This window comes from Sarcophilus harrisii, chromosome 3 (assembly GCF_902635505.1).
Source record: "Sarcophilus harrisii chromosome 3, mSarHar1.11, whole genome shotgun sequence".
NCBI lineage: Eukaryota > Metazoa > Chordata > Mammalia > Dasyuromorphia > Dasyuridae > Sarcophilus > Sarcophilus harrisii.
This window is the reverse complement of record NC_045428.1, coordinates 469250556-469268202: the sequence shown is the minus strand read 5'-3', so window position 1 is coordinate 469268202 and position 17647 is coordinate 469250556. Positions and strand designations below refer to the sequence as shown.

The 17647-nt window shown below is 36.4% G+C and overlaps 1 protein-coding gene across 1 annotated transcript in view; it reads left to right on the top strand.

Moving 5' to 3' along the window:
* The window catches only part of MAML2 (mastermind like transcriptional coactivator 2), a 411147-nt gene extending 405057 nt beyond the window's left edge, over positions 1 to 6090 (top strand). Inside the window, exon 5 of the mRNA XM_031961041.1 lies at positions 1885 to 6090. Coding sequence (XP_031816901.1) covers positions 1885 to 2885 — 1001 coding nt within the window. The 3' untranslated portion in view covers positions 2886 to 6090. The remainder of the gene's footprint in view (positions 1 to 1884) is intronic.
* The last annotated feature ends 11557 nt before the right edge of the window (positions 6091 to 17647 follow it).

Here is a 17647-nt window from a genome sequence, read left to right as displayed (position 1 = left end):
ATATATAAAATACAGTGTTAGGCAACAAGAATACAAAAGAATGAAAAAATGACACCATACTTACCTTGAAAGAACTTATAATGGAATGGGAGGTAGGGAAGAGAGGTAGCAACATATTATATAATAAGGGAATGCTAGTTAGAAGACAGAAATATTAAGGTAGGTAAGAAAAGGGTTGAAAGAAGGATGGGGGTAGTATGTGTGGAGAGGGTGGGATAAATATGAGCAATATTTTTAAAATAAATTAAATAGACATCAGAACTATTTGAATGAAAGGGATAAAAGAAAAGAAAAAAAATTAAAGATGATTCCCAGATTCCAATCAACAAAAGGAAAGAATTCAACTCAATCCAATTTATGTATCAAATGTATACTATGTATAAACTACTGTACTAGATGCTGGGATTAAAAAAAAAAAGTAAAACTGTCCCAAGGAATTTACATTGTATGGGTTATAATAGGGAAAAAAGGATTCATTTTTGGAAGTGTTAAATTTAAGATTCCAAAAGGCAGTTGATAATGATGGATGGGTTAGTGCTCAGGAGACAGAATGGGTTGCATATACTGAACCAAGAGTCATCTGTATAAACACTTAAAGTTTTGTGCCAAGGTATATGCCATCATCTGTTCTCACTTCCCACTGTCTAGTTCAAATACTGCCACTGTCTCTAGTCATTATTGCCATCTTAATTGGCAATCTAATAGCCCCTTTCTGATTGTCATCTTCCTTGACCTTCTTAGAGTCCTTCTTGAGACTTTCACCTTCCCTGGTTTCCATGGCATTATTTTCTCTTAGTTCTTCCTGTCTTCTAAATCTTTTCCACTGATTTTAAATGTATTCCTCCTACTCCCAGATGTGGATTTCTTACAACACTCTGCACTTAGTATTTCCTCTCTTTCCTTTTGAAATATCATCCAATCCCCAGAGTTCCATGATCACTTCTATGGAGCTGACTCAAAAATGTATATATCTGACAGCAGTATTTCCACAGAGCTCTAATCCCCAAGGGCAGTCCCTGAAGGCTGAGATGATCGGGGAGGTTTCACTGAGGGCCTGGTTTTTAAACTGAGCTCTGAAGGAAATTTAGAACTTAAAAAGAAGAGAGGATGGGAAAGGACATCTCAGGATGCCTATTTGGGGAATGTTGCATAAACCACTTGAGATAGAAGTTGGAAAGATAGGTAGAAATCCGGTTATCCGTGTATTCTCTTAGTCAGCATTGATAGGGTACAATAGAAAGAATGCTAAAAGAAGAATCAGGGGTCAAAACTCAACTCTCTCACTACTGTGTGACCATGAGCAGATCTAACCATTAGTTTTCTCATTTATTAGACAAGATGAACTCTAAGGCTCATTTCAATTCTCAGTCTATGAACCTATGAATCTGCTTCTTTCTCTAGAATCTCTTAGCCAGTTAGGATAGGAATATTGCCCAAGAAACCAGCATATACACTGACTGTTATATCAGAAGATTAGACACAGGATAGAATAAAGTTTCGAATGCTAGACCTGAAATCAAAACCTGGGTTCAAATCCCCCTCTGACACTTCTTAGCTATGAGAGCATGAGCATATCCCTTAACCACTCTGAACCTCAGTTTCTCCATTCATAAAATAAGATTTTATTTATTTTCATTCATTTATTTAAATACAATAATTGTATTTATTTATATTAATATAATAATAATCTCTCACAGGGTTGTTGTGAGACCCAAATAAGGCAGTCAGTGTAAAGCTCTTTGCAAACATCACATAAACACCAGTCATTATTGATAGTTATTCTATGTCTTTCTACATAACATCAGAATTACAGTATTTTTCATGGCACATGAGAGTGTCACAGACACAGTATGCCTACTGATGCAATTCTCATTCTTTCCTCAGGAGGCTCAGCAACTGTGAGTTTGAATTCGAATCATGCTTTGGCAAACCCTGTCTCCACACACAGCATTTTGACCCAGACGTCCAACCTGCTGTCCACTTCCCAAGGAACAAGAATGCCTTCTTTACCAACCGTCCGCAACATTGGGATATACGGAAACTTGCCTTGCAACCAACCCGGTACCTACAGTGTCCCTTCGGGAATGACTCAGATGGCCCAGCACAGAAGTACCAACCAAATGATCACCGGTCAGAGTAACCCCATGTTGCTGCGGCCCTCTGCCCTGGGCCCGGGGAACAACAACAGCGTGAGCACTTTTGGGCCCGGCTCCATGGCCGGCTCCCAGCAAGTGAGACCCAACTTAAACCCCAGCGTCACGAGCATCCCGGCCCAGAGACCGCCGAACGTCATGATCACTTCCAGCAGCACAGCGCCCACCTGGGCCTCCGCGGAAGCCTCCGCCAAGCCGCCGGAGGCCCTGAAGGCCCCGGGAGTGCGCTTCCCCACCGGCTCCCCTGCAGCGGCATTTGCCGCCACTCAGCCTCTGCAGCGCGGCGTGGGGAACCAGCAATTTCCCCAGCGAGCCGTGGCTCCCCCCAGCCAGCTGACACCAGCAGTGCAAATGAGACCCATCAATCAAATGAGCCAGACAGTGAACGGACAGACTCTGGGCTCGCTCCGAGGTCTGACTATCAGACCGAACCAGCTAAGCACACAGACTTTGTCAGGACCGGGGCTGAGCCAGGCCGGGACAGGTATAACTCAGGCTCCATCCCTGCCCTCCAACAGCTTTCCTGCTACCAACCAAAGCGCCAGGGCCTTCCCAGGGCCTGACCACGGCAGTGACTTAGCGTTTGACTTTCTCAGCCAACAGACTGATAACATGGGACCAGCGCTGAATAGTGACTCCGACTTCATAGATTCCTTACTGAAAACAGAGCCTGGCAATGATGACTGGATGAAAGACATCAACCTTGATGAAATCTTGGGCAGCAATTCATGAACAAGAAGGGATGGGAACTACAAACTCTGAGCACTCAAAGGCAGTATTTTATGTAGACTCTGTAAAGGTTAAGCTGTTGATTTTTAGTTTTCCCTTTTAGTGGGACTGTGTAGATACTGTGGCTTACTGTTGGAAGACAAAAGAGTGATTACTGTATTGAAAATGTTGGTACAAAAAAATTTCCCCTAATAGTAAACTTGATGGAAGTAAAGTATGAGATGACTTTCCATAGCCCTGAATTATAGGATAGGATATCCAATTCATTCGAATGGAACTGTGATGTCAATGTATATTTTTATTGAGTAAAATGGGCCACAAAACTCCTTTCTTTCCTTCCTTCCTGAGAGAAAAGTGATGAGAATTTGTAAATCACTTAAGCCTCATGTGATGCAGGGAAACCGGCTCCAAATGGAGCGCAGAATAACAGATTCTCTCTCACACTTGATCATTCTTTGTGCTGTTTTAGCTTTATCTCTGGTTTATTATTTTAAACCACCTAGAGCTTCTGTGGAGAAAACTACAAGATCTGTTTGGAATGTAAGAAAATTGACCAGAGTAAGCAAGGGCCTGGAATGAGTCCAGCAGGCTATAGGCCTCTCCCCACCCACCTTGTGCTGCCATATGCCATTCCTGGTGGAACAGACAACCAAGAGCACTGTTCCTACTGTTGGAACCAGGAGTTGGAGTTGTGCAGTCTCTTGAGGGAAAAACAAAAAACAAAACAAAAACAAACAAACAAAAAAACCTTTGCTCTTTTGAATGAATTCACAGCTGATTCCCCAATCCTTTTCCAAGTTTTATATGCAACCAAGACCTGGATCAAAAGTTGTTGCATGCCTGTCTGTATGCATTAGATTTCACTTTTTTTTTTAATCACTCACACACCACAATGTTCGAAAAATGTCCAGCTGGGCACTGTCATAAAAGGGATTTATTTGGCTTACAACTGTAATTGGGGGGATGGGGAAGGAGTAGAGGGTTTGTTGTAAAAGTTCTCTCTGGTCAGTTCCGAAGATGATTGAAATTGAAACCAACCCTATTTCCTGAGCTGACAAAACAGATTTCTAAGTCCAGGAAGGTTGGGAAAGCTCACCAAAGTTTAAATTCCGTACCGTCTTCTCTGATGGCAAAAAGAGACAGGAGGCCCTGGAAGGAACCAAAACTGGGAAAGTAAGGGACAGCAAACTGCCTCTGAGAAACAGCTAAAATGTTTAAAATGTATTTGTGTCATGAAAGTTCACATACCATCCATTAAATCTTCAACCCATCACTTAATATAAGAAAGGAAACATTTTAAGGCTATATACAGCCTCCATACCCAAGATCCAAAATCTAAGTTTCTACTTTCACTGAGGCCCAGTGCCTCACTGACTAACTGACAGAGTGACCCTAGGTGAGAATTTAGCCTATTTAATCTATACACAATTCTCCTGGAGAATGGAATTGATCTCATTGAAAGTAGTATAATTTCCCTTTTCTGCCCTTAAAACCTAAGTAATCACCCCTTGAAATATGCTTTCACTCATGCCTTTTATGCTTAAAGCTGAAAATATCAATTCTATAAAAATAACAACAAAAAAGAGCAATTTTTGTGGCCTCTGAAAACTCACCCATCATACTCTAACATGACTAAGCGCACTGTCCCACCTTCTGTCAGGCAGCATCCACACCACTGGCCCAGGCTCTTCTCAGTGTTGGCTTGTAAATATAAAGAAATTATTTGTTTTGTAAACTTTTGTAAAAAAATATTTTGGTAGAAATAATTAAAAACATATTCTTTGGGTTATATTTATACATATGTGAAATAAATATACTATCAGAAAGTTATATTTTATACAAAAAGTAAATTGTTACCTTTTGTATGCTAATATACAAAGTTTTTGTATAATACAATGGTTTATTTTTTGCTCCATGCCTAAATTGCAGATGGCCAACTGGGAATTTTAGAAAACGATTAACAGGCTTACAGATAAATGTACATTATGAAACCTCCATAAAAAGCATTCCGGTTTCAAGCCTTTTTTTTTTTCTTTCTGCAGTCATATTATTTTTTGAATCCATAGTTCTTGTGTTTTTATTTTGTTATGCTGTGTGTACTGTATTGGTCCTCACTGCACGTGGTCTGCTCTGTGCTGTTCCATTTTATAAAGCAGTGTTTTCTCCAAGCAAATGGAAAGGAAAAACAACTGTACATAAACACTTACATTTTCTGCCTTCTCCGTGTTACTGTATATACCAGCTAGCACTCAGCAGTTGTGCATCTTTGATTCAGTTTATATTTTTACCCTAACAAATAGTATGCTTTACAGTAGCTCTCAGAATTAAGCAAAGTAAGCCAATCAATCAGAGTATTTGGAATCGCTTCTTTCTTAATGTGAATTTCATCATTCATGTCTATTTATTCAGCTACTCATTAAAATGCAGAAAAATGATGGCGAAAATTATGGCTCCTATATTTTCTCTTTGCTTGCATCCTACTCCTAACAGTAATGGGATTTTCCTGAAAGTTGAAACAATAAGGAAAATTTGATAGATACAATATAGCTACAACTTTGGAATTTATGACTTAAGAGCTTCTGGATACAATCTCCTTTTGAAAGAAATACCAGACTATTGAATTGATGGCATTGTTGATCTTCCTGACATATTATATAGGAGACAGAATTAACTTTAAAATAAAAAAATTAAAGGTCTAAAGGGTAATTTCAGCAAACAGATCCTTCTATGCTTTGTTTTAAATCCAATGACAAGGAAAAATAAAAATCTATATTATAAATGAATGCACTAATATTGTTTGCATCTGTGTATCATGACATATACTCATTACTGTAAAAATTCCAACATGTAAACAATTATTTTGTATTGTGTGTAATTCCATGTGTTTAAGAAAAAAATAGTTTTAAAAAAATGTCTTATTTGCATGTAATCATATTTTTCTTCATACCAATAAATTCCCCAAATCATAGCTTTTCAGAGTTAGACAGAAGTATAGCGGCAATCTAATCCAAATGGTATCCAAATTAGTATCTCCTCTCCTCTTCATTATATCAGAAAATGGTCAGCCTACTTCTATTTAGAAGCCACAAATGAGGGGAAATCCATTACCACCCAATGCAGCCCATTCCACTCTTGGATAGCTTGGATTAGCAATTTTTTTTTAAATATGCAGCATAAAATTGCCTCTTTGTAACTTCTACCCATTGCTTCAAGCTCTACTGTCCAGCACAAATCTAAACCTTCTTCCCCTTGGAGTAAATCATCAAATCCTCCCTGAATCTTCTCTTTTCCAAGGTAAACTTCCTCATCTCCTTTGATGTCTTCCTACAGAAATGAATGTCCAATAGTTGATTGATTCTCTAGAAAAGTTTTTTTTTTTTTTTAGTTTCCTGCAAGGGAAATGGTGGCTTCTAAAGTTTAGTCATTTAATATTTAGTAAATGTTTATTGTGTGCAGGACCCTTTACTAGTAGTGATACTGTCTCATATTTATGTAGCAGCTCTTTAGTTTCAAAGCCCTTTCCTAATAACAATCCTATAAGATGAATAGTATTAAGTATCTATTATTATTATTACTCATCTTAAAAGATGACGGTCTGTCAAAGTCAGGATATTTAATTCTCAAGTCCAGGACTCTCCCTACTACAGTTTATGATCTTAGAAACTCTAATGATATGACATTATAGGACTTCACTTGACCTCCTCTACAGGGTTTGTTCAATTCTAGCTTTGTGAAGTGACAGGAACAATTGGGGTCCTGAAGTTGGTTTATAGAGTAAGGATCAAAGAATCATCTATCTATATGGAGCTGAAAGTTATTTCAGGGACTGTATAGTACAATATCCTCATTGTATAGGTATGGTCTAGGCCCAGGAATGTGATTATGTACAAGGTCACACAAATAATGCCAGATGTGAGAATTTAAACCTAGGTCTTTCAACTCCATAACTGGGACTTTTTTTCCCCTATGTCACATTGCCAAGGAGAGAGACTGGTTGGTAGAGTAGGCTAGGGATTGGGGGTAAAAGAAGCTTGGAAGCAATTCTGCCTACTCCCTCTGCTGTAGAATCATGGAATCATAGAATATCAGATCAGTAACAAATTTTTAAAATCATCTCATCCAATGCTCTCATTTTATAGATGAAACTTCTTGTCTTCTGGATTCATTTAAGTTGAATGTTCTCCAATTATCTTTTGGGCCCTCTCTTCTCTTTCTCCCTTGGAATCTCTTTAATTTCCATAATTTTAACTGCCACCTTTATGTAGATCACTCCCAAATCTCTGTTTCTAGCTTACTCTTTCTTTTGTGCCAGTTATTCTTTTGAGACCTGCATTTTCAAGCAGCCTACAAGATATCTTTACCTGGATGTCCCATCAGCATGTCAAAATCAACATGCCCCTAAACTGAGCTTATTCTTTTTTCCCATGTATCTCCTATTGACTTCACTGTTTATTACACCGTTCACCTTATCTCATGTTGTAACATCTTGAAAATATCCTTGACTCTTCCCCTCTTTGGTACTTTCATATCCAGTCAATTGTCAAGTTCTGTTGATTCTATATAGTCCCTGCTGATGTTTCCATGAGCCCATTCTTCTCCCCTACCTCCACCCCTACTAACCCCAGTTTAATGCACATTATCGCTATCTTTATTAGTGTTATTCATAGATCACTTTCTTCAATGCTTCAAGAATTTGTGATTTTATCCATTTTCCATTGATCTATGTCAGTGGATCACTTTCTTCAATGTGCAAGAATTAATGATTTTATCCATCTTTTGTTGATCCATGTCAGTGGATCGCTTTCTTCAATGTTCAAGAATGTGTGATTTTATCCATCTTCCATTGATCCATGTCAATGACATTATGAACTGCTTTGGTCAAAAAAAAAAACCCCATCACCTATGAACTAGACTTCTGGAGACAGGCCTCTCTGACTACTGGACCCCATATGCAAAGCTTTTCTAGATTGGTAGATAGAATCTACCAGAATTTGCACTCTGCTGGCATAATCTTTAAAATTCCAGGCTCACCAAGGTGCCATGTTGAAGCAGAGGAGAACTTTAATGGATGACTTTAATTTTTAGTAGAGCAAGTAAAGTATAAAGAAGAGAGGCATTATGAGGTAGCTTAGATTCAGGAGCTTCTGATACATTTTAACTGTGATCCCAGACAAATCTATATACCTCTATATACTTCCACAACTCAGTCAAAAGTCAAAAGCCATCTCATTCCAACCTTTCATTCACAGATGAAGAAACTGAGACTCATGGAGATTTCCTAACGTTACATAGATAACAGAGCTAGGACTTCAGTCCAAATTCTTTCATGGAAGAAAAAAAATTTCTTTCTACTCCCTAATATTTAGCTATTATAAAATCTGCATGAGAAGAGGGCATACCACACAAATCTGAATTTTTCATGAATTCAGGTATTCCTGGGCAAAATATTTACCACTTACTGATTTAGTCTAAGTGCTCTCAAAACCATAGGCCTTAACCAAAGAGTTTTTATAAGTTGTCAACATAAAACATCCACTGAAAAGGGATTCAGGAAATATAGCCTAATTACCATACTTGTAAAGCATGTGAAGAAAATCAATTTTATGATTTCCCATGAATCCTATGTCTCCAAGGAATAAGAATATTAACAGGGCAAGAAGACTGGCCCAGTCTCCTTGAAGCTGCCAAAGACATGTATATTCTTTAACCTTCTGTCCCCCAAAAAAATAGCAGATGGAAGATTTTAAAAAGTACTCTCTATAACTTAAGAGAGCAGCCTAAGGCTCAGAGAGCTTGGTACTTTCCCAGGGGCACACAGCTAATAACTGTCAGAGGTGGGATTAGGTACCCTGGCCCCAAGTTCCATTCTTTAATTACCATACTATACTGCCTTTTAAATCCTAGGAGAGCTACCACCAACTACTTTGCAGTCTCTCTCCTTCCTCCTCTCCTGCCTCAAGTCATATTTAAGCCTGGTCTTACAATACAGAAGAAAAAATTCAGCCCAGTTTAATTATAGAGCAATTTGGAAACTGAGGAGTTAAGGTAGTATTATTCAAATAGAAAATCGAATTCTTCTTGCAGTCTCTATCTGATAAATTAGTTGTGAGTCTTACACATTTATTTTCACACTATCACACTTTCATTGTCATTTTCCAACATAATGAAACAGAACCTTTTCAACATTTAATTAATCTCAAATAATCAATTTATTTTTAAAAGACTTCAAAGCCAGTCAATAATAAACATTTATGAAGCACCTATTTTGTGCCAGATCCTATGTTAAGTGTTGAGGATACAAAAAGAAGCAAGCAAGAAAGAAAAAAAAAAAAGACGAAGAATCCCTCAAGGAGCTCACATTCTAAAGAGGAAAGCAACAAACAAATAATGTACATACAGGATGAGTAGGAAATAATTGAGAGAGGGAAAACACTGTTAAGAGGGTTTAGGAAAGGCTGCCTTTAGAAAATGAGATTTTAGCTGGGACTTAATCAGAGAAGACAGCAAGCAAAGATGAGAAGCTAGAGCATTCCAGGCAAGGAGACCAGCCAGATTAAAAATGGGGAGGTAAGTCAAAATTCAGGAATGACCACTGATTATAACCCTGGGTAATTAAAAGGGTGGTAGTATCCTTCATTGTAATAAGAAAGTTAGGAAGAATGGATGGATTTTAAGGGAAAGAAAATAAATTAAATTTTAGATATTGAGTTTAAGATGTCTACAAGACGTTAAATTTGAAATTAGAAAAAAATGGTTGTTGCAAGTATTATTATAATTAATAATGATATTATCGAAACAAAATAATTAAAATTTAATTAGGGCAAAATATAAATCCCTACATTAAGTTTTTTAAATTCCTACATTTAAATAAAAAAAAACCCAATTGTATAATTGTACAACTACAGGATTGAAGTAATCTGCCGAAAACACTTTACATGCAAAAGATTTAAGGAATTTGGTTAGTTAAAAGTCCATAATGAGTAGATGATAGGATAATATAGTAGCTAAAGAAAATCTAGTGTAACCCTGATATTGATTTAAAGCATAATTGTCCAGACCAAGAGACAGAATCTTATCATTATGCTGCCCACATCAGTTCTGGGCATAATCCTTTAAGAGGAACATTGAAAAATGAGGAAGGGATGAAACCATACCATATAAAGAACAAGTGAAGAAAGTAGCCATATTGAGAAGGAAAGACATGACAACTATTTTCAAATTTTCTAAGAGCTGATACATTGAAAATGTTGAAATGGGGAGTGAGACAAAATTCAGGAATGATAAGGTAGTAGATATGTGTGACTTTTGGCTAGAGAACTAACATGGGCTGAGATGCAAGTGTCAGTTCAGCTCAATTCAATTCAATTTAACAAACCATTGTTCTCTATTATGGATAATTCAAAAGGAAAAAATGAAACTATCCTTATCCTCGAGAAGTTTCTAATTCTACTGAGAGAAAACTAAGGAAGAGAGAGAAAGGACAGTACAAAAGGAGGAGAAAAGAAAGAGAACATTATTAGATAAATACGTACAAAGCAATTTGCTAAGGCAGAGACAACTGGAGGGATTATAGAAGGTGTCATGAAGGATCTAACAACTCTGGATTTAACCTTGAAAGAAAACAAAGATTATGAAATCTGGAAAGCAGGAGAACCTCCTCATGAGTTACAGACACAGGTGACAGCTTGCTTTACGACAGGGACCTGAGAGATGCAATGTCTTATTTGGAGAATAGCAAGCCTTCCAGTTTATTGGAATAGAGGGTGTGAGAAGGAAAGTATGTGAAATAATGCTAGAAAGGGAGATCAGCATGGAATCAGCATGGAATCAGCATGAAGAGTATATTTTATCCTAGATGCAATAAAAAGGCCCTGAAAGTTTTTGAACAGGGCAGTAATATGAGTAGACTTGTGTTATCTGTCACAATAGGCAAAGAGAGAGATTGAAAGTTGAAAGACAATTATAAAGCTGTTCAAATAGTTTGAGTAAAAGGGATGAGCTTCTGAACTAGTGATGACAGTGTGATTGGTAAGGAGATGCTATAGATATAGAATCAGCTGGCAGGTTCTGTCAGTTGTATATGAGAGACCAAGGGAAAAGACAGAATTCTAGTATAATGAATCTCAGTGACTGGGAGAATGGTGGTATCTTTAACAGAAATAAGAAAGTTTTAGATAGGTTTAGAAAGAGAAGATGGTAAGGTTGGTGTTGGACATGTTGAATTTGAAGTACCAATTGGATATCCAGTAGAAATGTAAAACTGGAAGTTAGGGGAGAGATTAAAGTATAATTATTTCATAGTCAACTGTTTAGAAATAATTGAACCCATGGGAAGTGATAAGAATACTAAGGATGTAAGTATAGAGAGAGAAGTAAAGAGGACTCAGAATAGAACTATTCTGAAGGACTCTTTTTAAAGTTTACCAATATTTTCTCCCATTAAAAGTTTTATTGGTGCTTTGTTTTGGGGTTTTTTAAATGCTACAATCATTTCCCAATAAATTCTTCTTCACAAAACTCTTTTTATATACCTATCCTTTCTTTCTAATCAAATATATGTTTCTTGAGAAATGGGACTTTTTATTGACACAAAGAAAGTATTTAATAAAATCTTGTTGAAGTAGTAATGCACTTCTCTCCTCTGGGTAAAGAGATTGATAAACATCAGCGAAGTATGTGCAAAGATATAGTGTATCTGGGTCATTTGATTCTATTTACCAGTTTATCTTTATTAGAAGGGAGAGTTCCATGAAGAAGGGTATATTAGGAAGGAATTATAGTTTAAAAAAACAAAAAGCTCCCATAAAATTTTTAAAGGGAGAAAATACTAGCAACCATGAAGACCAGTTTATGTTAAGTGATGAATGGGGCCTCAAGCTTGCAAGGGACTGAATGAAGGGATAGTGAGGAATCTGAAGCAATTAAATACAGCCAACTCTTTCTGGGAGTTTGGCAATAAAAGAGAAGGCGAGAAAGAAGAAAACAGTGTGAGAGCAGGGAACTTTCCAAGTTTAAGATCATGGAGGTGACATGGTCAAGCGAAGTTTTTCCATAGTAGAAGGAGCTGAGCACATTTGTAGATAGATGATGGTATTGTAGACGTAGATTTAGAAAGGACCATAGAAGCCATCTAGCTTTTCCTTTTACAGTTGAGAAAATTAAGGCCCCAAATTATGGAGGTAATAATCATGAAAGGCAGATTTTGAACCCAGATCCACTGATCCAAGAGCTAGTGGTCTTTCTTCTGGGCAAGGAGGCAATAGATAGGGAAAAAGTGAAAGTGAGTCAACTTTAAGGAAAGATCAATGGGGCAAGCACCTAGAGTCAATGAAAGGGATCTGCAAGTGAAGGCTTTAGTTTTGTCAAGAAGAGTAACTTTTCTTCCACAGAGACTGATGTTAAGGAGGAGAGGACCAATAAGAAAATGTGGGGATTTTTATGTATTGCAATAAGCAAAAAAGAGAGTCCAGCTCACATCTAGCACAATGCTTTGTGTATAGTGGGTGTTTAATAAGTATTGTTATATTGCTTTTCTCAGTAAACTAGGTGAGTCGCTTCATGAAGAAGATGAAAGTGACAGGGAATTATTTTATGGAGCTTAAAGAGAAAGGGGAAGGTTTAAGACAGCCATTAGGTTTAAGACAGCCATTCTGGAAAGTACATGAGAAGCCATCAGGGTCAGATAAAGTACAAGTGCTGTTATTCATGGTTGTGGATTTCTCGTAATAGTATTCAGCAGCTCAGCAGTTTTGGAGTAGGAGTGAAGAAAAATGATGGGTATGGCTCAGGGGTAAGGACTGACATTGTGAACTGCAGCAGGGGAAGAGATTCAAGGGTGGTCAAAGCTGTTTAAATAGACAGTCAAGATGAAGAAAGGAAAAAGAGAAGATGGATGGATAATAAACTTAGAGAACAGGGAGGGAAAGGGGACTAAAAATCACAATGAGGATGAAGAATGGTTTGGAGAGGAATGAAACAAAAAAAAATAGAAGTAAAAGAAATTTCTAGAGTAGGGAACTTTCCAAGTTTGAGATCATGGAGGTGACAAAGTTTGAGGTAATGGTGAGTTCTAAGATGTGACCACCCTTTTGTGTGGTGAAAGTAGAGTGAAGATATAGGTCATGGGAACCTAGAAGATTAATGAATATGGGCTAGAGTGTCCAAGGAAATGTCAAAATAAATATTAAAATCCTTGAGTAGGAAGAGGCTTGTGAAACAGAGGAAAACTATGAGCCAGGTGTTGAACTCCTTAAGAAAGGAGAGAAAATGACCTGAAGACTGGAAAGACACAGTGATAAGGCTCTGGATATTGAATTCAAGCAGAAACTGAAATGACCATTGGTGAGGAATGCAACAAAAAGAGTTTTCCAAAAGAATATGTCCATCGAGTTGTCTAGAAGCACAACTTATCCAAAGAATTTTCATTTTAAAATATATTTTCCTTGAATAATGAGAAACAAACATGTCTTGGAAGAGGAAAAAAAAAGAATTTTGCTCTAAGAGTTGAAAGATCTGAATTCTAGCCTCCCATTTGCTGTGTGATCTAATACCTTTTGGGGCCACAGAGTTCTCCTCCTCTAATCCCCAATACAGTTCTGATTCCCTTCTCATCCTCAATACATTCAGATTCTATAAATACACTGAATTTTTACAAATTAAACTATGTATTAAGAAAACATTATTGAAAGTAATTTTATGATCCTTAAGTAACAAAAACTAAATTCTATGAATAATTATTGGGAAGCTATGTGAAACAGTGGATAAAGCGCCAGGTCTGAAGTTAGGAAGACTCATCTTTCACAAAGAAATGATCAATCACAATTCCAGAGGACCAATGATGAAAGAAGCTATCCACCTCCTGACACAGAGGTGATGAATTCAAGTTGTAAAGTGAGACATTTTTTTGGACGTGAACAAAAGAAGGATTTTTCTTTGCTGACTGTGTATTTGCTACAAGGGTTTTGTTTTTGGTTTTTCTTTTTTCTGTTAGAGGAGGAAGGTGGGAAGAGAGAAAATTAATGCTTGTTTAAAATCAAAGTAAAATAAAAGTTGCATTTTAAAATTAAATAAACAAAATGACAGAGTAGACTAGACTACCCCTATAGTCCCTTCCAGAAAAGAACACATTTGACAGAATATGCAACCTCAGATATAACCTAGCTGTGATCCTAAGCAAGTCATTTAACCTTTTTTGCCTCAGTTTCCTCATGTATAAAATGAGCTGAAGAAAGAAATGACAAACCTCTCCACTTTGCCAAGGAAATCCTAAATGAGTCATGAAGAATAGGACATGAATGAAAAAACAACTGAACAACAACATTATATCTATTTTATAAACCTAGGGTTTTATAATCTCTATTTGTTTAAAATAGGCTTTACTCTCACCTTGTGGTGAAAATTTAGAGGATGATCCTTGTTATATCACTAAATTTTTTGTCCAATAAAAGCATTATTATAGTTTTGTGGCCCAAAAGCCATTCACCGCCTGTTGGAAATTTACATTATATTTAAGTTCTCAGTAGAAGGTTTGGACCTTAATGAATCTGGTGAGTGCAGCCTCCCACGGTGACTGGGGAAAGAAGTGGCTGGTCAGTGGGTTCAATATGATCTGTCCGCAGCTGCTCACCTACCACAACAGGGAGGTTGCATGTCAATAGTCACTTCTCATCTGGGAAGATAGATTAGGAACAAGATAATGCCATAAAAATTAATTGTCTAGAAGCATAATTTATATAGTTTTCATTATAAAATACATTCTTGAATAATAAGAAACATGTCCTGAAAGAGCAAAAAGAATCTTGCAATGGGAATCAAAAGATCTGCATTTTAACTTCCTGCTTGCTGTGTGACCTAAAGCAAATCACAATATCTCTTTGGGTCACAATGTCCTTCTCTCTACAATGAAAAGCTTGAGTTAGAAGATACCTAAGTTTCTATTCAACTATTTTTTTGGATTCTATGTAGTGTGTTGTGTAGCAACAACAACAGCAATAGTAATCCAGACCTAGAGAAGCTTCTCTGCTTATCCAGATTAGCAATTCAGTCTTCAGAACAATGTTTTTAACTTGGGGTTTGCAAACTTAAAAAAAAGAAAAAAGTATGTCTTGATAAGTGTATTTCAGTAGAATTTATTTTCTTTGTAATCCTATGCATTTTATTTTATGTATTTCCAACAAAGGGGTCTATGATACAGAAAAAAAAAAAAAGGTTTAGATCCCCCAGGCTTGTAGAGCTGCTTAAGGCACTGAGGACAAGTGACTTATTCAGTATCACACTGCAAGGATGTATTGGAAAAAGAATGGAGTCTCCCAAACTTCAAGGCAGGACTTCTACCCACTATGCCATTCTACCTCTTGCTATCCTTTGTTATTAAATATGGATACCCAGAAAAGCCAACACTAAGACCAAAATGACATCATACTCTTTGTAAGGTTCTTGACTGTTTGCAAAACACTTTTCAAAAATTATCTGAAATACAAAAACAATGGATGTGGGACATTCTGTAGTCTTAAATCTAATCTGAACATCACAGGGTTAACATGTGTAGCATGACATATTAAATAAATTATGCTTTTCCTGCTGAGGGAATAATAACATTTCTTTTTTTTTTTTTTTAATTTTTTTTATTTAATAGCCTTTTATTTACAGGATATATACATGGGTAACTTTACAGCATTAACAATTGCCAAACCTCTTGTTCCAATTTTTCACCTCTTACCCCCCCCACCCCCTCCCCTAAATGTCAGGATGACCAGTAGATGTTAAAATATATTAAAATATAACTTAGATACACAATAAGTATACATGACCAAAACATTATTTTGCTGTACAAAAAGAATCAGACTCTGAATTATTGTACAATTGGCTTGTGAAGGAAATCAAAAATGCAGGTGTGCATAAATATAGGGATTGGGAATTCAATGTAATGGTTTTTAGTCATCTCCCAGAGTTCTTTTTCTGGGTATAGCTAGTTCAGTTCATTACTGCTCCATTAGAAATGATTTGGTTGATCTCGTTGCTGAGGATGGCCTGATCCATCAGAACTGGTCATCATCTAGTATTGTTGTAGAAGTATATAATGATCTCCTGGTCCTGCTCATTTCACTCAGCATCAGTTCGTGTAAGTCTCTCCAGGCCTTTCTGAAATCATCCTGTTGGTCATTTCTTACAGAACAGTAATGGAATAATAACATTTCTGAAAGAAAAATATTTTTGACTTACTGACGGTAAAGAACCAGGACTTGAAGTAAGCACACTGTCCAGAATATTAATGAACTTTTTCACATTTAAAATGTGACCTTGGCTTTAAATGGCTTTAAAATACATTTTAAAATAAATATCTGAATTTTGCAAGTTACAAATTATCTTTGCAGCCAAAGTTTTCTGAAAAACAAAAAAAAATTTTGCTTAAGAACAAAATGTAATTAAATTAAAATTCTTATTTGCCTTATTTTCGCTCTGGATCTGATTTCCTTTCTCTTTTAACAAATTTATGAATTGTTTTGCCTCTATAACAAATCTACCAACTGTAGAAGCAGTGCTGCAATTTTGATGATGTATTTTTTAAAAGTATATATGTACATGTTTATATGTAGCATATATGTATATTATGAACATAACAAACATGTATATATACTTATATATGGTATGCATTTCCTACTATACATTCTTTTCACCTCAGTTTTGCCCTCCACAAAACTCACCACTATTGAACTCTGCCATAGAATTCCCTGATCAAAGGCGATATGGTAGAGTAGGAGGAGTGTTATCAAAAGACCTGAGTTCAAGTGCAGGCTCAGCCACTTACTATTAGTGAGGAGCCAATCAAGACACATAACTTCTCTAGCCCAAATTTATTTATAAAATGAGAAAGATACAACAATAACATTGCCAAAGGAAACAACTTTGAAAGACTTGGAGACTAATCAATGCAATGACCAATCATAATTCTAGAGGACCAATGATGAAATAAGTTAGTCACCTCCTGACATAGAGGTGATGAATTCAAGTTGTAAAGTCAGACATATTTTTTGGACATGAACAATGAAGGATTTTTCTTTGCTGACTGTATATTTGCTACAAGGGTTTTCTTTTTCTTTTTCTTTTTTTTTTTAGGAAGAGGAAGGTGGTAAGAGAGAAAATTAATGCTTGTTTAAAATCAAAGTAAAATAAAAGTTATATTTTAAAATTAAATAAATAAAATGACAGAGGTAGACTAAATTACCTCTGTGGTCCTTTCCAGAAAATAACATGTTTGACAGAATATACAGTAATTCAGATCTATAATCCTCCCATTTACTGCTAAAAAGTGTGCTACATGTGTATGTGGGATCATTGCAATTAATTTAATTTTAGCTACCTGTTAGTGATGTTTTTATTTATGGTATCGTTATAGGCATTGTGTGTTATTCTCCTGATCTGTGTATTTTGCTGTGTATCTGTTTATACAAGTCAAATCAGTAAGTAAATAAATATTTATTAATGTGCCAGCCACTGTGCTAAGTGCTGGGGATATAAGTTGGGAGGAAGGGGAAGAAGACATGCAAATGATAAACATGAAAGACATAAGGATAAATTGGGGGTAATTTAGGGAAAAACACTAGCATTGAAGATGAGGAAGCTAAGACTTAAAAAAAAGCTAGGAGGCATATATAGAGGAGAGAAGTCCAAGCATGGGGAATACAAAAAGGCAGAGTTTCATGCAAAAAATAAGGAAGAATCGTCTATGTAGATAAAAAGATATACGTACATAAATATATAAACGT